This window comes from Phyllostomus hastatus, unplaced genomic scaffold (assembly GCF_019186645.2).
Source record: "Phyllostomus hastatus isolate PE091 unplaced genomic scaffold, TTU_PhHast_1.1 phas_scaffold_39, whole genome shotgun sequence".
In the NCBI taxonomy this organism is placed as follows: domain Eukaryota; kingdom Metazoa; phylum Chordata; class Mammalia; order Chiroptera; family Phyllostomidae; genus Phyllostomus; species Phyllostomus hastatus.
This window is the reverse complement of record NW_025334028.1, coordinates 10,434,446-10,456,101: the sequence shown is the minus strand read 5'-3', so window position 1 is coordinate 10,456,101 and position 21,656 is coordinate 10,434,446. Positions and strand designations below refer to the sequence as shown.

At 34.0% G+C, this 21,656-nt stretch overlaps 1 protein-coding gene across 5 annotated transcripts in view; it reads left to right on the top strand.

Moving 5' to 3' along the window:
* The window catches only part of MAPK10 (mitogen-activated protein kinase 10), a 331,553-nt gene that overhangs the window by 250,046 nt on the left and 59,851 nt on the right, over positions 1-21,656 (top strand). The window contains exon 9 of one of the 5 annotated variants that reach the window (XM_045820360.1): positions 15,368-15,439. The exons of the other annotated variants lie outside the window; for them this stretch is intronic. Within the exon in view, the coding sequence (XP_045676316.1) occupies positions 15,368-15,439 (72 nt within the window). The remainder of the gene's footprint in view (positions 1-15,367; positions 15,440-21,656) is intronic. 5 annotated transcript variants of the gene reach the window in all.

The window sequence follows — 21,656 nt, the reverse complement described above, 5'->3', positions numbered from 1 at the left end:
GGACTCATGAACATGGACAACAGTGTGGTGATTGCTGGGGTAAGGTGGGCATAAGGGGGGTTAAATGGTAATAGCAAAAATACAATAAAGATTAAGTTTAAAAACAGTACATAATTTTGACTTTAAATAGAGTTGGGAGATAAAAACCCAGTAGTCCCTCTTTCACATCCATAAAGAAATTGCAGATAATCATGAACATAAAAAGATTATTCATTTATTAATTCTTTATATGCTTTTAAAAGAATATATTTTCACCATTAATTTGCTTACTATTTCTTTCTTTTATTATTATTTTGAGAAAATCTAAATGAGACAGGAATTACTAGAATGGAAGCTGAGGGGTTTTGAGAGGATCTGAAAAGATGGAAGTACAAAGGGATCATCTAAGGATAATCCCTTTTCCAAAGCATTTAGAGTAGACCAGAGTCCACTAGAGCATCAGTCCCCAACCTTTTTGGCACCAGAGACCAGCTTCACGGAGGACAATTTTTCCATGGACCCAGTGGAGGGCTGATGGTTTCAGGATGATTCAAGTGCACTACATTTATTGTGCACTTTATTTCTATTATTATTACATTGTAATATATAATGAAATAATTATACAACTCACCATGAGGCAGAATTGATGGGATCCCTGATCTTATTTTCCTGCAACTAGATGGCCCCACATGGGGGTGATAGGAGACAGTGACACCCAAAGTGTGTTGCTTGTGTACAGTCTAGTCCATAATCTCATTCTTGTGGCAGTCACTGCAGAAAACCCTGCTTCACAAAGATAGGATGTTGGAAATGGAAACAGGCCTTGCAGTGCTTTTGTGGCAACCTCAGAATAGTCCACCTTGCCTTTAATCTAGAATGTATGGAAATTTGTAGTTATCTCAAACATACTTTTAAATCCAACATCATTTGCAATCTCAAGCAGTTGGTCCTCTTCCAGCATGGACAACATTGATTCACCTGGCTTGTTCACACATGGGTTATGGATCCATTTCTTCCCAGGTCATGTGGTCTTTTGTGGTCAGGAAATAATCTCTTCTGAACTCTTCTGAAAGCTGAGACAGGTGATCATACACCAGCTGGGAGAAAGAAGGCCCTGGCTCAGTCTCTTTCAGAATCTCTGCTAATGTTAGAAACATGTCAAAAATCCAAATGTTCACACAGTGCCCCCACAATTCAGTTTGGCTTTGAATGCAGCCATGATATCTGCCAACTTGAACACGGCTGTTGTTTTCCCCTGAAGTGACAGATTGAGTTCACTGAGCAGGTTGAATATGTCACACAAATAAGCAAGTTTTACGATCCATTCTGTGTCACTAAAGTGTGCTGCCAGTGGTGATATTTTCTAAGTGAAACCTCTGGAGTGGCTCTCGTAACTCAAAAACTGTCCAGTGATCTCCCTTTAGAAAGCCATCTTACTTCTGTGCATAAGAGAAGACGTGTGTGCTCTGCATCCATCTCCTCACAGAGCTGCATGAACAGATGTGAGTTGAGAGCATGTACTTTAATGTGGTTGATAATTTTAATCACACCCTGCAAAACATTGTTAAGTTCAGGTAACATTTTTTGGCTAGCCAGCATTTCTCTATGGGTGACACAATGTGTACAGTCACATTCAGAAGTGGCCTCTTTGCCTGGAGTAGTGAAACCAGAAAGCCATCCAGTCATGGCAGCTGCTCCATCCATGTATGAACTGACACAAAATGACCAATTCAGTTTTCCTGATATGAAATTGTTCAAAGACTTGATTAGTTCTGCAGCTGTGGTGTTGGTTGGCAACAAAAGTGCACATAGCATATTCTCATGCACATCCTCCTGAAAAATACATCGCATAAAACCAGCATTCTTGCCTTGTTGTCAATATCAGTAGACTCATCAACCTGGATTGTGTACCACAGTGGCTCATTAGTCCTCTCTAACAATTGTGCCTAAATGTCTTCTGCTCTTTTATCGCTAGTTATGGTGCTAGCCCAAACAGGAACACATACCACCTTTTGAAGTGCAGCATCTCCTAAAAGTTCACAACAAATGTTCTTAGCAGCAGGCAGGATCAACTCTTCACCAACAGTAAAGGGCTTCTTAGCTTTAACAATGCATTTAGCCACTTAGAATGATGCTTGCCGTGCAGATGCATTTGATGATGAAGTAAGTGGTGGCCTTCAATAACTACTTCTGTTCTTATTGTTCACTTTTTTTATTTTGAAAAGTTCTAAAGGCTTGTCTTTAAATGCAGTGTGCTTGGTCTCCATGTAGTGAAGCAGTTTTGAAGGTTTCATGGTTTTGTTGAATAGCTGGTAGCCAAATATACAGAGTGAGCTTGGAGAATGTGAATCTCCTGTTGCAATAAACCCATAACTTAAGTAGGACTCTTGGTATTATCTTTAAAATGCATCAATCTTTTTGTTGGCAATCTTAGAGTCTTCTGCTGTTTTATCATTGGGTCTTTCTCTCTTTTCAAAGAAGCTGTCCAGTGACATTTGTATTTTACTCATTTTGGCTAAGGTTAGAATGTGGGCATACCAAAACTGTGATTGAGACAAGTGTACAGTGTGGGAAAGAGGCATGGATGGAAATGGTAAATAAAATAATGGGCAAGATATGCACAGACTAAAGTAAGTGTCAGATTCTGACTTAAAGCCTGCCACCAGATGTGGCTATACAATTGAAGTACATCAACTGACTTGCCACTATAATGCCTGTCACCAGATGCAGCTTAATTGTTACTTGACCCTCACTAATAAGGTTTTGATATGAGTGTGCAAGCAATTGATTTATTATGGTCTCTGTGCAGTCAAACCTCTCTGCTAATGATAATCTGCATTTACAGCTGCTTCCCAGTGCTAGTATCACCATCTCAGCACCACCTCAGATCATCAGGCAGTAGATTCTCATAAGGATCACACAACACAAATCCCTGACATATTCACAGTAGGATTCGTGCTCCTATAAGAATCTAATGCTACCATTGATTTGACAGGAGGCAAAGCTCAGGCAGTAATGTGAGCAATGGGGAGAGGCTGTGGTTTGCTCATTCAGCCGCCACTCACTTCCTGCTATGTGGCCTAGTTCCTAACAGGCCACAGATAAGTAATGGTTGGAGATTCCTGCACTAGAGGGCAGGAGAAGGCTTAAAGGTCAAAAAAGGAGATCCATACAGCAAGGAGGCAGACATGAGAGAAGACATGGAGAACCAACTTCTGGGGTGGAACAAAAGGCAAGAGGTTGAGAAGCTGGACCTCGACCACTTCATGCTTTGAAGAGGAAGAATTCAGTCTTATCATGCACAAAGCTCCCCTAGGGCCCTAGAAGTTCCCTGTCTCCTGGAAATAGGCATATAGAAAGGTTTAAAAGCATATTATTTTTTCCTTTCCATCTATACTTCTTTTTTTTCTATATACCAACAATAAATAAGAGGAATTTAACATTAAAAACACAATACCATTTACATTAGCACAACATAAAATGAAATATGTACATAATCTATATGAGTAAAACTATAAAACTTTGATGAACAATATCAAAAAACAATAATATATGCAGACCTCTTTCATTTTTATGGACAGACAGATTCAATATTACAAAGATGTCCATTCATTTCACCTTGATTTATAGATTCAATACAATATTAATCAAAGTCTCAACAAATTATGTTATACATACTGACAAACAGACTTTAAAGTTTATATGGAGAGGGAAAGATCAAGAATAGCCAACATCATATTGAAGAAAATAAACAGAGTTGGAGGATAGACACTACCTGACCTCGATAACTACTAAAAAGCCACAATAATCAAGACAGTGTGGTACTGAGGTAAGACTAGACAAATAGATCAATAAAACAGAATAGGGAGCACAGAAATAAACATATGTAAATATAGTCTTTGACAAAGTAACAAAGACAATATAATATAGTAATGGTAGTCTTTTCAAGAAATGCTGCAGGAACAACTGGATATCTATATAAATTTTCCTTTTTTTTCATTGTTGTTCAAGTCCAGTTGTTTCCATTCCTCCCCCAAACCCCCACACTAGCCATCTGCACCTTCCGCTCTTCATCTTACCCACTTTGGCTTTGTCCATGTGTCCTTTATACATGTTCCTTGATCACCCTTCCGCCTTTTCCTCCCATTATCCCCTCCTCCCTCCCCTCTGGTTACTGTCAGTTTGTTCTTAATTTGTTCAGTGTCTTTGATTATATTTTGCTTGCTTGTTTTTTTTTTTTATTAGGTTCCACTTATAGGTGAGGTCATATGATATTTGTCTTTTATCACTTGGCTTATTTTACTTAGCACAATGTTCTACATTTCCATCCATGCAGTCTCAAAGGGTAGGAGCTCCTTCTTTCTTTCTGCTTTGTAGTATAGTAAATGTACTATAATTTTTTGATCCACTCATTTACTGATGGGCACTGGGGTTGCTTCCAACACTTGGCTATTGTAAGTTGTGCTGCTATGAACATTAGGGTACATAGATTCTTTTGAATTTCTGTTTCAGGATTCTTACAGTATAATCCCAGCAGTGGCATTGCTAGGTCAAAAGGCAGTTCCATTTTTAGCTTTCTGAGGAGATTCCATACTGTTTTCCACAGTGGCTGCACTAGTCTGCATTCCCACCAACAGTGTACTAGGGTCCCCTTTTCTCCACAACCTCACCAGCACTTGTTATTGATTTATTTATGATGGCCATTCTAACCAGTGTCAAGTCATTTCTCATTGTGGTTTTAATTTGCATCCCTCTGATGACTAGTGATGTTGAGAATCCTTTCATATATCTCTGGGTCCTCTGTATGTCCTCTTGGAGAAGTGTCTGTTCTGGTCCTTTGCCCAGTTTTTATTTGGGTTGTTTGTCTTCCTGGAGTGGAGTCATGTGAGTTCTTTATATCTTTTGGAGATCAAAACCTAGTCCAAGGAATCATTTGCAAATATATTCTCCCAGACAGTTGGTTCCCTTTTCATTTTGCTATTTTCTTTAGCTGTGCAGAAGTTTTTTATTTTGATGAAGTCCCATTTGTTTATTCTTTCCTGAATGTCCTTTGCTCTAGGAGACATCTTGGTGAAAACATTGCTGTTTGGAATATATGAAATTTTCCTCCCTATGTTCTCCTCTAGGACTTTTATGGTTTTATGACTTATATTTAAGTCTTTCATCCATTTTGAGTTTATTTTTGTATAGGGTGTAAGTTGGTGGTTGAGTTTCTTTTCTTTTTTTTTTTTTTGCATGTAGTTTCCAGACCTCCCAACACCAGTTGTTGAAGAGGCTATTTTGGCTCCATTTTATGTTTCTGCCCCCTTTGTCTAATATTAATTGACCATAGAGACTTGGGTTTATTTCTAGACACTCTATTCTGTTCCATTGTTATATGTGTCTGTTCTTATGCCAGTATCAGACTTTTGATTGCAGTGGACTTGTAATACAGTTTGGTATCAGGTATGTGATCCCTCCTACTTTGCTATTCTTTCTCAAAGTTGCTAAGGCTATCAAGGTCATTTATGGTTCCATATAAATTTTTGTTTATAGAAATGTTTGTTATATATCTGTGAAATATATCATAGATATTTTAAAAAGGATTGCATTGAATCTGTAAATTGCTTTGGGTAGTATGGACATTTTGATGATGTTAATTCTTCCAGTTCATGAACATGGTATATGCTTCCATTTATTTGTGTCTTCCTTAATTTCTTTCTTCAGTGTAGTATAGTTTTGTGAGTACAGGTCTTTTACCTCCTTGGTTAAATTCATTCCTAAGTACATTATTTTTCTTGTTCCTATAGCAAATGGGATTTTTTTTCCTGATTTCTGTATCTGATATTTCTTTGTTGGTGTACAAAAACTATTTCAGTGTCTGAATATTGACTTTGTATCTTGCTATTTTGCCAAATTTACTTACTAGGTCAAGTAATTGTTTGGTGGAGTCTAAAGATTTTTTTTATGTACACTATCATGTCATGTGCAAACAATGAAATTTTGCTTCTTCCTTTCCAATTTGGATGCCTTTTATTTTTTTTTCTTGTCTGATCTCTTTGGCTAGGACTGAAAATACTATGTTGAATAGAAGTGGTGAAGGCAGACATCGTTGTTCCTGATCTTAGTGGGAAAGCTTTTGGTTTCTGCCCATTGAGTATGACGTTGCCTGTAGATTTCTCATATATGGCCTTTATTATGATGAGGTATGCTCCCTCTAACCCATGTTGCTGAGTGTTTTTATCATAAATGGGTGCTGTACCTTATCAAATGCTTTTTCTGCATCTATTGATATGATCAGGTGATTTTTTCCTTTCCTTTTGTTTATGTGTTCCTTGTGTTTCCTTTTGTATTTTGTTTATTGATTTGTGAATATTGTACAACCCTTGCATCCGTGGGATGAATCCCATTTGTTCATGGTGTATGATCTTTTTAATGTATTGCTGGATGTGGCTTGCCAATATTTTGTTGAAGATTTTAGCGTCTATGTTCATCAGCGATATTGGCCTGTAGTTTTCTTTCTTTCTGGTGTCTTTACCTGGCTTTGGTATTAGGATGATGTTGGCCTCATAAAAAGAGTTTGGGAGTTTTCTGTTTTCTTGGATTTTTTGAATAGTCTGTAAAAAATAGGGTTTAGCTTTTCCTTAAATGTTTTGTAAAATTCTCCTGTGAAACCGTTCTGTCTAGGGCTTTTTTGTGCTGGGAGTTTTCTGATTACTGCTTTAATTTCAGAAGCTGTTATCAGTCTGTTCAGGCTTTCTGTTTCTTCTTCATTCAGTATTGAAAGATTATAGTTTTCTAGAAATTTGTCTATTTCACTTAAGTTTTCAAATTTCTTGGCATATAGCTGTCCACAGTAATTTTTTATAATCCTTTGTATTTTTGTGGTATCAGTTGTAATCTCTCCTCTTCCATCTCTGATTGTGTTTATTTGGGTCCTCTCTCCTGTTTTTCTTGATGAGTCTGTTAAAAGGCTTGTTGATTTCATTTATCTTACCAAAGAACCAGCTTCTGGATTTATTAATCATTTGAATTGTTCTTTTATTCTCTATGTCATTTAATTCTGCTCTGATCTTGCTTATTTCCTCCCTTCTAGTTACTCTGGGCTGTCTTTGTTGTTGTTTCTCCAGTTCTTATAGATGTAGGGTTAGGTTGTTTATTTGAAATGTTTCTGTCTTTTTTAGGTAGGCTTGTATTGCTATGAACTTCCCTCTAAGGGCTGCCTTTGCTTTGTCCCGTAAGTTTTGGACTGTTGTGAGTTCATTTTTGTTTGTTTCCAGAAACTTTTCGGTTTCTTTCTTGATCTCATTATTAACTCATTCATTATTTAATAGCATACTATTTAATCTCCATGAAGTTGAGTGTTTTTTAGTGTTTTCCTTGAGGTTGGTTTCTAGTTTCAGGCCCTTGTGGTCCAAGAACATGCTTGATGTGATTTAAATTTTCTTGAATTTTTTGAGGCTTGTTTTGTGTCCTATCATGTGGTCTATCATGTGGTCTATCTTTGAAAATGTTCCATGTGCATTTGAAAAGAATGTCTATTTTGCTTCCTTGGGATGAAAGGCTCTATATATATATCAGTTAATTCCATTTGACCTAGGATATTGTTCAATGCCACAATATATTTGTTGATATATTGTTTGAAAGATCTATCCATTTTTGACAGTAGGGTGTTGAAATTCCCCAGTAAAAGTGTGTTACTGTCTATATCTTTCTTGAAGTCCTCCAAGATTTTCCTTATATATTTGGGTTCTCCTATGTTGGGTGCATATATGTTTATAATGTTTATGTCTTCTTGTTTTATGGCAAGTAGTGATGCAGACACCAGCCTGCAGTGTCTGCATCATTATGGATGAAATGAGACATTCACACAGACTACCAAGTCTGCTGGAGGAAAAGGGACAACATGGCTTTTCTCTCAAGGGGAGCAAAAGCCTTGGCCCTTGCTATGACTAGCCTTTATTTGGTTTCTCAGCACATTACATTATGGTTAGCACTTAATATGCACAGGTTCGCTTTAGGTGGTTATCTTTTACAGAAAACAAAGGAGCCCATGCTGCTAATCACATCACAGAAGAGGGATATTTGCAAATGAAAAAGCAAAAGTGGCTGAACTGGTTACAATCATCCTTGGAAGGTTTAGTGTAGATCTTAGGAAGTTACTTTGCAGTAAATGTCCTCAATTCAGGGTGAGGGAGTTTTTAATCAAGAACAAGACTCAAAGCGGCCTAGGCACATTGCAGGCCTGATTCCCCATGGAAGACCCTATCCATGGGTGTGGGTACTGTGCATCTCCAAGTGGGAGTTGGGCCCACACCTCACAGAACAGTCTCCTACAAAATAGTTTTTGTTATTTTCTTTTCTTTTCTTTTCTTTTTTTCTTTTCTTTTCTTTTCTTTTCTTTTCTTTCTTTCTTCATTTTAATTAAATTTTTTTTATTATTGTTCAAGTACAGTTGTCTCCATTTACCCCTTCCCACCCCCTCCCACTGGACTTTTCTATTGAGTATCATGATGTGTTCTGTGTGTTTTTCCATGGTCTTTGTTTTGAAGTCTCTTTAGTCTGATGTAAGTATTGGTACTCCAGCTCTCTTTTCTCTGTCCATTTGCTTGGCATATTTTTTCCCATCCTTTCACTTTCAGTCTGTGTAGGTCTTTTGTTCTGAGGTGTGTCTCCTATAGGCAGCATATGTGTGTGTCATGTTTTCTTATCTATTCAACTACCCTATATCTTTTGATTGGAGCATTTAATCCATTTATATTTAATGTTATTATTGATAGGTAGTTATTCATTGCTATTTTATCCCCTTTGTACCTGTGTTCTTCTCTCTCACTCTTTTTCTTCTTCTTAAAGCAGTACCTTTAGCATATCTTGCAGTGTTGGTTTGGTGGAAGTGTGTTCTTTCAGCCTTCTTTTGCCTGGGAAGCTTCTTATTTCACCTTCCATTTTAATTGAGAACCTTGCTGGGTACAGTAGTTCGTACTACTATCTTGGGTTCAGGCCTTTGCCTTTCATCACTTGGAATATTCTTGCCATTCCCTTCTGGCTTGGTGTGTTTCCATTGAGAAGTTAGCTCCTACTCTTATTGGGGCTTCCTTATATGTTACTTCCTGTTTTTCCCTTGCTGCCTTTAAGATTCTCTCTTTGTCTTTGAATTTTGCCATTTTAGTTATGATGTGTCTTGTAGTGGGCCTCTTTGTGTTCCTCTTTATTGGGACCCTCTGTGCTTTCTGGATTTGTGAACTTTTTCTCATCAAATTAGAGTTTTCCATCATTACTGTTTCAGACAGGTTTTCTATCCCTTGCTCTTCTTCTTCTCCTTCTGGTATCCCTATTTTCGAATATTATTACATTTCACGTTGTTCTGGATTTCCCTTAACTCCTTTTCATTCTTTCTGAGTCTCTTTTCCTTTTCTGTCTCTTTCTGGGTGTTTTTTCCTACTTTGTTCTCCTGATCAGTGATTCAATCCTCTGCTTCATCTAGCCTGTTTTTGATTCCTTCTATTGTGTTCTTCAGTTCAGAAGTTGCATTCTTCATTTCTGCTTGGCTCTCATTGATAGTTTCTGTGTCCTTTTTCATGTTGATATAGTTTTCAGTAAGTTCCTTGTAGTTTCCCTGTAGTTTTTGGTAATTCTCAGTGAGCTCATTGAGCTTCCTTATAACCATTGTTTTGAACTCACTATCTGATAGTTGACTTGCCTCTATTTCATTTAGCATCCTTTCTGAGGATTCCTCCTTACCTTTCAACTAGGGGGTTGTTTCTTTGTGTTCCCATTATTTGTGAAATTCTTCTTGTTTGCCTCTGCTTCTTCAATTTAGGTCTATTTTGACTCTCTGAGTTTGTGGTGTGAACTTATAAGGTAGGAGACCTGTGAGATTAAGTGGTGTAGTCCCCTGGATCTCCTGAACTTAATGTTCTTGGGATGTCCTTTATGCCATTCATGTTTGCTCTCTGGATGTAATTGGGTTTTGATTGTTGTTGTGTTGTTCTTTGGTGGGTGCTTCCCTCCAGCTGGTTGACTGAAGGTCATCCCACCCACCATGTCTTCTATGATGTTGTGCAGGTGCTGCCAGGTTGTGCTGAAGCTGATTCTTCTGTCTGTTCGAGCTTATAAGACTTCTTTCTCATTATTGTACAGTTGTTTGTTCCAGGTGATTTCTCCACAATGTAGTTGTAATTCCAGATTGGTCGTGAGAGGAGGTTAGAGTGGCTTCCATTCACTCCTCCGCCATCTTGCCTCCTTTCTTTCCATCTATAGATCTATAGACAGAGTACTGAGTCATTTTTAAAAGTGAAATCAAACACTGAGTGAGTAAAACTACAAACAATAAAAAAAAATTCTTAGTCATTACTGTGATATTGCATTTAAATTGTCCTTGGTCTATTTGGCCCTTAGAAGAAACATGAATGGTGACACCTACTATGGGCCTCTTGTCTTCAGCCATCAAATGTCTTGAGCTTATGTGGGAATAGTTCCCTAAACACTGGCTTCTGGTCCTATTCACTTTAGTCATGTGACTTATCTCCTACATGTAATTTACTTTATAAAATACCTTTTTTGCTTATAATACAGGATTGCTGTGATGATTGTCATTTGATACATATGAAACATTGATTGTTTACAAACATACACATACCTAGAAATATTTTCCAAGATAAGAAACTCCAATTTCTGTATTATCGAGTTGGTTTTGGGGAGATCTAATCCAAATAAACTTCTAATTGAATTAGATAAACTATTAAAAGTAGGAAAAATGGAAGCAACAAGGTTGCTTGTAACAAAAAATATTATCTCAAATGATGAGAAACCAAATTATCTGTGATTTAGACAACAGGAAAAGGAAAGAATAAAAAGTTGTTTGCCGTTTCCTGAAGCACTTCTGTGAGTTGATGTGCAGAATGAAGTGAGGACACATGGATTTGAAGAGAGCTTGTATTTAATTTGGTGATAATGTGAGACATTCAGATCTAGCATGTACTGTTTGTTGATCAGAACATAAGAAGTTTAAAGAAAAATACTTTTTCAACCTTAAGATTTTTGTAAATGCTTACTTATACACACTGCAGAATTATATGGATTTTCAAACATGACAATTTAAAAAATTTTGGTGCAGTAAAAAAATTAAAATGTTTTACAGTAAAATATTTTGTAAATTCATTAGTGTATAATTTATTTATAATATAATATAAACCTAAAAGTTTTCTCCCTTATTACAATGTTTAGTGGACTTTTCTGTTTTATAAAAAGCAAATAAAAATATAAAATCTTTTAAATAAAGGTTAAAGTTAATAATATGATCTCTTAGAACATATAAAGAAAGAGAAGCAAGGTGAGTATGTAGATTCAAGGAGAAAATTTTCCTTTGATTTCCTGCCATTGAATATTCCATCCTGTAATATTTAGCATCATGTCCACAGATATTGCTTATTTTTCTCACTTAGATTCATGTGCAATATCTGTATTTTCTAAGTTTATTTGTTTATATTAGTAATCTTTTATAATTCCATTTTCCATTGAAGTTTAGAACAATGTGCTTTTGTTAAATATCTAATTAAATTTTTAACTTTTGAAACATAAGTGTTTCAAAGAAATAGTGTTCTAGTTTAAAAAAAATTAACCTTTGCTGTTGTACTTTGAGGTATCCAAAAAAGAAAATGTATCTAAGCACATTGTCTAAATTCTATGACAAATGAAGATATAATCACATAGGAGAAAAGCAATGTGGTTTAAAGTTCATGTTATGAGAGCCACTGAAACATTTGTCAGGTTTCTGGAACAAAGCTTAGTCCAAAAAATATTTCATTATGAATAACAATCCAAGCTATTACACAGAGTATAGAAGGAGCAATATATTGCTTTCTTTATTTAGATTTAAGCTGTCAGGTCATGCATTATATTATTTCTGTCTCTTTGTTAAAAGCAGGTAAAAGGTAGTTTAGTATAATATAATGCCTCACAAGTGATGTGACACTTAATATTTTTCATTTTTTAAGATTTTTAAAGATTTTATTTATTTATTTTTAGAGAGGGAAGGGAAGGGGAAAGAGAGAGAGAGAAACATCAATGTGCGGTTGCTGGGGGCTGTGGCCTGCAACCCAGGCATGTGCCCTGACTGGGAATTGAACCTGTGATGCTTTGGTTCACAGCCCGCACTCAATCCACTGAGCTACGCCAGCCAGGGCAATATTTTTCTTACTTAGAAAATTGATAACTATATTTTGTAGCACCAAAGCTTCCTTAACATTCATTTTTTAAAAAGTGACTTAGCTTCTGAGTGTAGAAGTTGCAAATTAATCTGCTGTCTTCCTATAGGAATACTGATGAGGAGAGGGGAAATGTAATAAGAATCAGAATCATAAAAGCAACCAGAATTTTATCTGGGTAGCATTAGTATACAAAACTTTTATGGGGACTCAAATACTGTATTGGACTGTCCTAGAAAACATCAAAATCCAGTTTCCAACAATGTTTGAATTTGCTAATTTCTCCTAAACCTTTCACACAGTCAGTATTCACTGGAATATCATGACAATTTTGTAAAGTAACCCAGCCACCTTCATAAGCATAAAATTCGGTGCAATGACTTTATCTTGAAAAATAATCCTGTCTTGAGTTTATAAAAAATATATTGATTCATATGCATATATTCTACTTTTATTATTGTTAATGATGGAATGTGTCATTGCTGGGCAGGCACAAGGCTTAGCACTTAGGTGCCATAAACTGGGGTAGTCTGTAGGAATGGTGAATAGTGAATAAACTTAAATGGAAATTGCAAAAGTTTCCAGACTATTATCACCTAGAAAAGATACATGAAAATAAAGATAATGGATTCATCAGTAGTTCAGATATGGAGTTTATATCTTTGCTTAATTTTTATGCAAAAACTTTATGATTTATTAAGTCTATGTTGGGTTCTGGCATGAAGTTAAATGTTTAAAAATGGTCTGCTTTTACTTTGGAATATCTGTATCCAGCAGAGCCACACAAAGGAGAACTGGGACCTACACAGTTATCTATACCAGTTATTAAACCAAGAACTGTCTAGAACCAGTTGAGACTGAAGCAAAATAGTGGCTGATTCCTTTTAGGCCAGTTGTTGTTGTTGTTAGAGGCATATGGGAGGAAAAGTGAAAAGTCAAGGGGTGTTAGCTGAAAGATAAAATGTTGCCTGTTTTAGGAAGTGTGCTCAGGGATCACAGAGTATATTCAAATATTTTAAAATTATTATTTGGGTAAGGGAACAGGGCAATTTCTGTTTAGATAGTGGAGAGCAATTCTACAGAATCAATTGTGATTCAGTACGTGGAGTGCCTTCCTAAGTGGTTTCAGTTGTGAGAAGGATCACCCAGTGAGTGGTGAGTTTCCCTCACTGGAAAGAGTTTTTAATTAGAAATAAATATAAGATATAACATATTATATAAATATAAAATAAATAAACCTTTCACATAATTTCAATATGTAATTCCAATACATATTTAATTCACAATGATACATAATTAAGATTAAATGAAGACTTACTATGTACCAGGCAATTGAAAAGATCTTTATCAGGCATAATTCTTCCAAGTCTTTTATAAATTCTACATGTCACATACTATTTATCATTTGCATTTTAGAGTATGGACCTGAAATAAAGAGAGGTGAAGTAGTTTGGCCAAGGTTACACATTTGGAAAGCAATGGAATTGGTTCTGTAGCAGAGAAAAAAATGACTATTTGTCAGAGATATCAAAGAAGAGAGGTTTTGCATTAAAAGACTAGAATAGATGTTTTCTAAGATGTTTTCTAAGATGGGTTTGTGGCAGAAACAACCTTTATAACCTTTTCCCAAATGTTTGAATAGATGCACTCAAGAGAAAACCCTGCTTACTGAGTTTTTCTCTCTCTACATTTTTTGTCTATCACTTCCCCAGTATCTATAAAAAAATAAATAACATTGTCAATAGCAATTTAGTCAGACTAGTCACTTTGGACAGTATAAGAATACTTGCAATTCAAAAACAAATATATTTTCAGAGCTCTTTTTTTTCCCTTTAATTTTTAATAAAAAAAAATCTCACAATACCAGCCTCTTGTGAGAATGATATTATCTAGAATTACAAACGTGTTAATAATAAAAGGGTGCACAACTGTTTGCTCTATCTTTCCCTGATAACTTTGCATGTCACTTGCTTTCCTAAAATGGAAGCAAAACAAATTTGCTTCTCTGTGTATGCTTATCACCTTCAAAGCTGTAACAATTCCTTTGCAGTGATCACTCTGTTTAGGAGTTAAGTCAAACTATGAAAATTTTCAAGTTTAACTGGAGTGAGATTTTTACCCTGGAAAGAATCTCCTGAGGAATTCTTTAAGGTCACTGCCAAATTACCAGACATAATGTGAGGAGTAAATGGAGCAAAATTATAGTGTGCTGTTAATGTCTTATGTGCTCCCCACTCAACATCCTTATTCTTCTAGGTTATTTCCCCCCATAAAAATGACCTGTTTCTCTTTCTGACTTTTCAAAAGAACAAGTGAGTAACCAGCTAGAGTTAAACAGAGATTTCACTTTCCTTGCTTCCCCTTTCCCCATTCTGTTCCTCCCTGTGTACCCTGTGCCCTAGCTTCATGGTTTTAAGTTCTGGATGATAACTGGCAATAGCAGAAAGACATGATAATTTCACCTTAAACTTTAGGTTTCTTTTGATGCACAGTTTCAGAAAAAGTATGGGCTCTCTGTTTATTTCATGTTGAGCCATCCCTTTTTAAAAGCCAGCATTTCTTACCCTTATGAAGCAACACTGTTCCTAAGAATAAGGCAAGGCTTCCTGTTTAGAGATTGCTCCTTTGATAGCAGTCAATGAAATTGAGCCAGTTTCCAAAACAGTCATGTTTGAGCTGGCATATTACTTCCTCAAATTTATTCATATTTATAAATAAGAGTAAATGTGTTTTGTAAAAGAAACTCTTTCCCTTGAGGTTGCTGGCAGCTTTTCTTTTCTTTTTTCCAAATATCATATACAAAAGAATAAAAAATTAACTGATTTGCATGTTTCCTACATTAACACAATCTAGAGTAATTTATAATACAAATCAGTAGGATTCTAGTAGATGAATGCAAATTAGACATTTTAAATCAGAAACTAAATTAATCATTGAATTATAATTGCAAAGTAACATTATCATATATTAGGTAACATTGCATGGTGTTGTTACTTTAGTTTCATGGAAGAAAAGGCCCTGATGTTCTTGTTGTCTCCCCTTTTTACTGTTTTAAAGACTAATGAATGATCATAAAACTGGCCTTTCATCCATCCAGCAAAAGGTCAGGCCATTACTCTATGGCATGGGTAGTGAAGTGTTTTCATTTATTTACTCTTCTATTCCTGTCTTCTTGTTTATCTTCATGTCATTTTTGTTTTCAGTTGACATGTGGTCAGTAGGGTGCATCATGGGAGAAATGATAAAAGGTGCAGTGCTGTTTCCTGGCACTGATCGTATCCTTCTCAGCAGCCAGTGGACTCTACAGGTGTTCCTCTCAATCAATTTCCTTTCCTTTCAAATGCAGTACTGCTGATGGTATACATTTGCTGCCCTCAGGGGGTTTCTATGAGACTTCAATGTCAAATATTCACAGCTAGCATCATGGTAGAATAACTGTGTCTCTAGTAAAATCCTACATGGATAATACAGTGCCAAATATGAAACATTCAGCATGTTGTCAAAAGACCTGCCTTGAGTCATAAGGATTAATAACAGTGATGTACACTTCTCTATTGTTTTTGTTGTAGATATTTCAAAATTAAGTTCCATTAATAGGTAGATAAAAAATGATAAATATTTTAGTTTTAAGACAGGATTTAGCTTTCATATCATAAGAAATAGTCACTTGGAATACAAAATTTAATTAGATATATATTCACCCACAAATACAATATATTTATTTAGCTATATATTCAGGGAGCATGCATATGAATTTTATTTTTAAATCTATCAAACTCTTCTAAAGTTCTCTTTCTCATTTACTTCATTTATAGGAATGATTGCTCTAATCCTGCTATTATTTTCTTCTTATAATTAACAAATGTGATAATTAAAACCTCATTAATAGTGTTTACATAAAATACCTGAAGAAATAAATTTATATTACTTGAATAAGTAAAAGAGACCCTCTCTTAGGAAGCAAATAGTTAGCAAGCAAAAATTCCAGAGGCTCTTCAGTGTTAAGTAGATACAGATACTGTGTGCATAGTATGAGTGTGTAACAACTTATTTCTTTAAGTTAGTTAAGTATCCTCCTACACGTAGTAATTTATAAACATAATATGATCTCACCATACTGAAGATAAAATTTCTGCTTAAATGATTGTAATTCAAAACTAAAATTGAAGCAGTAACAATGGGGTTTAATATATAATTAAAGTAAATATAATTAATTACTAATATAGTATATCCTAACCACATTGTAATTAGCCACTTACTTTGAGGGTTAATATATTACATATATGGTTATAGATACAGTTTCACACACACATTCTCTGTATTAAAGACCAATTTAGGAAATGACTGAATTAGCACTCATTTAATTTTTGTTGAATGAAAGAACTTAAACTGTTTTATTTAGTAAAAAATAAAACTTTATTGTTTTGACTTCCATTCTTACCAAAAACTTTTTAAAATCTTTTATATAACACAAATTTATTTAAATTTTTTCTGTTTATTGCAGTTGTCTTCTACATACACATCTTATTAAATAACATCTATAAATTTATATTTCTATTAATGTTAATACTATTCAGAAGTATGTTATTTGATAAAAAACTAATTTCTTTGATATTCAAAAAATTATGAACTTGAGTTTGGACTTTGGAAATAAGTATGAAATAGTACTTACATTTTGGCTAATTTTAGACATTTGATAAAGATCAACTCAATCCATTAACTTTGTACTAAGCTTTTTCAGAAGTTCATTGTGGTTGAATAATTAATGACTGAAATGAACATTGTCCCTGTAAATGAAAATGATTGATTTTCATTACTTATATTTTCTATTAAGGAAAATCTGATTGATTTTTACAACTGAGTTATTAAATACCAATTAACTTTTCTTAGAATCCATTTGTTGGCAGAAGTTGCTTGGGTATCACTTCTTAACTTGGATATCAAAATCCCTTACAAGTAAAACTTTAGGCTGCTGTTAATGTTCAAGTCTCATATTAGATGCCCTTTCAATGCCTGACCTTGATATTCGATATTGAGTTATTTCTGGAGCTCTCATATTGGGATACATTTGTAAATTTCCCAAGCACATGGTAATTATTTTCTGAAGTGTCTTCTTGGAGGATAGGATGTAGACGTTTAATGATTTCAAACATATTGTTTAAAGTTTAAATCAGTCTTTTTCATGCAGTTTACAAAACTGAATACCATAAAATCAACCTATTAAAATGCAAGACATTATTTATTTTTAAAAACTTCCTAGAATTATAAATGACTTATCTGAAGAGGCATTAAAATTATATTTGAGTTTATTAAGTAGAGCCTTTACAATGGAGCTGGAGATACATAGTATTCATACTATATACCTGTATAATACATCATAAGGAGTCATATTATTTTTAATTAACACATCTTCATTTATATGAAGACATTCTCAAAATAAATGATTTCCAAAAGTTCTTGCAATAGGAACAATGCAAGTCTTCTTAATAAATAATGTAACAGCAAAACTTAAAATATTAATAAGTTCTTATACCCTTTATCATTTATACCTTAAAAATTCAGTATATTACTTTCAGAATTGAGAAATTTATATAGCTAAAAATAAGTTTACAAATTTTATATATTTATATGCTACTTTATTAGTAGATGTATTTTTAGTACATATTAATTGAATTTTGTTCAACTCAAGTATGTTTTTAATTCTCTACAGGAGGATCAGAAATCAGCTATTGAGATAATTTTCTTTTGGGATCTCTCCTAATGAATTTCATCATAGCAGACATTTTTACTTTTCAAATTACAGAATATTTTATATAAGCAAATTAATATTAAATATATAAATTTTGAATAGGATCAATAAAATGAACATATGTACTATTACTCAGGTCAAAAAATAGAATGTCACCATTAAATACCTCTGAATCATTTTGTGTGTGCCTCATCAACCATATTCTCTCTTCTCCCCACAGAAGTCTCTGCTGGCCCCCACACACACTTTTCCAATCTCTTTGACTTTCCTTATATTTTTACCACATACATAGTCATCCTTAAACAATATATGGCTTAGTTAAAGTGGGTTTTTAAAAATATTTTTTCTATTGCATTATTTTATTGATTATTAGAAGTACTTTATATAATTGGTCACCTAATCTTTGGCAGTTTTATGTGTTGCAAATATCTTCTCCCCTATATTTAGATTATTTTCCCATTTTATTTTACACAGATTTTTTGAAATTTGGCAATCTGTTATTTTGTGCTTCATGTTTTTTTTTTGTATCTCATTTAAGAATTCTTTGATGTCTTTATATTGTCTTGTAAATTTACTGTGAATGTTTTAAGTTTAAGCCTTTAGTCCAATTGTAGTTAATTTGTATGCATGGTGTGAAAGAGGGATTCCATTTTTTTCTACTTCCATCTACTGACCAGTATATTCTTTCTTCATTGATCTATAATGCAGTCCCTGTCATAAGTTTACACACAGTAGGAAGAGGGCTGTTATATTCTGTTCTCTTTAGCTATATCTATGACACTACTACCCTTCCTTAATTAATATAAATGTATGCTATAGGCTTATATCAGGTAGGGTTAAGCCTCCTCCTTTTTTTTGTCTTTTTTAGAAGTATCTTAGCTATTAATGACTTACTACTCTTCAATAAAAATGTTAAAATTGGCTGGTTAACTTCTATAAAAAGATTTTTATTGGTATTTATATTGGAATTGTTTTGAATCTAAAGTTCAATTTGTAGAGAAGTGCTATTTTAATTAAGACATTTTAAAATCCTTTGCTTGAGCATACAAGGATCTTAGCATACACTAATATTTTGTTCTTATTCTTTAGCCTCATAAATTGACAATATTATAATTTTATTGTGTATAGGCAGAGTTTCTTTAGATTCATCCTTTTGATTATCATTTGTTTTTGGCTTACTACTACTTCTTGCAATTTGATCCTTTATTCTGAGATTATTTTCTTTCTTCCTAAAGTACATATTTTAGAAGACTTTTGCAGGGAGTCTTTCATAATAAAATTCTATTTTTTTATTGGATTCTGTTACTTTAAGGGTAGTTTAGTTGGATACAGAATTTGACATTGACAGTTATTTTCTTTCAGCAGTTTAAAGATATTATTCCACTGACTTAATGTTTCTAATACTGCTGGTGAATTTAATAGTCATCTTTGGAAATAGCTTTTTCCTTTTCTCTGACTTTCATTTACAATTCTTTTTTTGGTCTTTGGTTTTTTGCTGTTTCTCTACCACATGACTAGGTGTGGGTTTCTTTTTATTTATCTCCACTGAGATTCACTGTATTTCCCAAATTCCAATATATTCCCAATTCCCAGAATTTTTTAGCTTTTGTTTCTTTAAATATTTTTCTCCCCTATTTTTTTATATTATTTTCCTTAAAAGACTGATTGGGCATAGAGTAGACATTCATTTATTCAACAGATATTTTTTGAGCACCCACTGTGTGCTGGATACTTTTTGTCTCCAGAGATATATCAATAAAAAAAAAACTGTCATCATGAAAATCATGTCATGAAACATTTGATATCATGAAGTTTACAATTTAAGGCACAGTATATTAGGAGGTGATAAAGGCTGATGGGTAAGAGAGATCAAAATGCTAGAATGGGGGGCATATATTGTCTCCTGCTTTCTTTTAAGTTTAAACATAAAATGGTTTTCAGGTATGCTTGTCAAAATGGCATAAACTTGATTGTGTGATTAAACTTCTTACTCTCCCTTTTATAGAGTGTTATAGCCAGAAATAGATATAATCTTCCCGACACAGCCTCACGGATCAAAGTAGTGTCACTATACTCCCTTAAATAGAATTCTCTATTTCTGTTAGTGTTAGAGCTATTTGTATTAGCTCTTTTGTTTAAAATCATTTTATTTACCAATTTTAAAAGCTATAAAACACAGATGTCAAATATTGCTTCCCAGTTTGAAAATGCAGATGGAGACAGATCCAGCCTTTGTAGGGTGAAGATATCATATAATTTGAGAAGAGTGTTATGTACAAAATAAATAATATCATATAAAATTTTATATAATTAATATTGTACAAAAATAATATTATACAAAATTAGGTACTGAGTCTTACAAGGGCCTATGCAAATGAGAGGGTCCAAAGATTAACCTTTAATAGCTTAATGAAAATTCAACCATACTCAGTGACAGATACTCAATTTGCTTATATGTGAAATGTTTTCCCATTTTTTTACTTTTTAAGTAAATGTATATTATAGTAATAAATAGGTGTAAGACAGACTGTACTAAGATCCATGCATGTTATACCTCAAATGCCAGCTTTTGGATATTTTGTGTCCTACAGTATCCCACTAGCAATCTGTTACCAGTGAACAAATAGCCTTTTATTCATATTGTCAGCTTTGAGTTTTGGATGTGTTCTGGCTTATAATATTTTCTCTTCCTATGGCCATTTATAATGAAAATAAATGCTAGTTACAATTATATATTAAATCATTTGTTCATATATCATATTACCAGAATTTGAGGGGCCTCATGAAAGTAAAAGAATATTTTCAAATTTAAAAAAAAAGTAAAAATATTTTTAAAGGAACAAAACAATTTAAAACATAACCATGAAAATCTGGTTCCAGAACTCTGTCATATGTATATACATTTCTTTTCTGATCTTTAAAATTCTCCTCACCAGTAAGAATTCTTTTAAGAGCAAACTTTATCATAGGGAAATATGAAATAATTGCAGAAATATATTGTCAGATATTTTGAGCTTTATATTGAGTAGCTTTTGTATTTTCTGTGAATAGAACCCCACAGGTAATAGCAACATATAATTTCAATCCTTTCCTAAATTTTGATGGTGGAATCTTTCCTTTTCTGCTGAGAGCATGTGTTTGCCATGAAATATATCCCCATGGTCTTTTAGGAAATTTATATGGAGAAATGGGATTCATGTTAGGAATTTTCTTTTCTTGAAGTACTTCTTTTTGGTGAAACTCCTATATTTTTCATAGAAAATAGGTGTGGAATCAACTGTTGGTGAACTTCAAGCTATAGCAATTTGCATCATAAAACTGAAATATGTTAGTACTTTATTTTTTTAATCCTTACTCAAGGACATGCTTATGGATTTTAGAGAGAGGGGAAGAGAGGGGAAGAGGGAGACAAACATCAATGCCAGGGAGAAACATCCACCGGTTGCCTCTTGTAGGTGCCCCAATTGGGGACTGAGCCACAACGTAGGCATATGTCCTGCCAGGGAACTGCTTCAACCAACTGAGCCACATTGGCCAAGGCAGTACTTTTTTCTTAAATCTGGTATAGTAATTGACAAGAGACTTAGTATATTCTACATTAGTATTTCTCAAAATAGAGTCCTGAGGCCATCTGGATTATAGTTACTATTGTTTTTGTTGTTGTTTGCTTTTTAAAAAAGATTTTATTTATTTACTTTTAGAGACAGAAGAAGGGAGGGAGAGAGACAGAGGGAGAGAAGCAG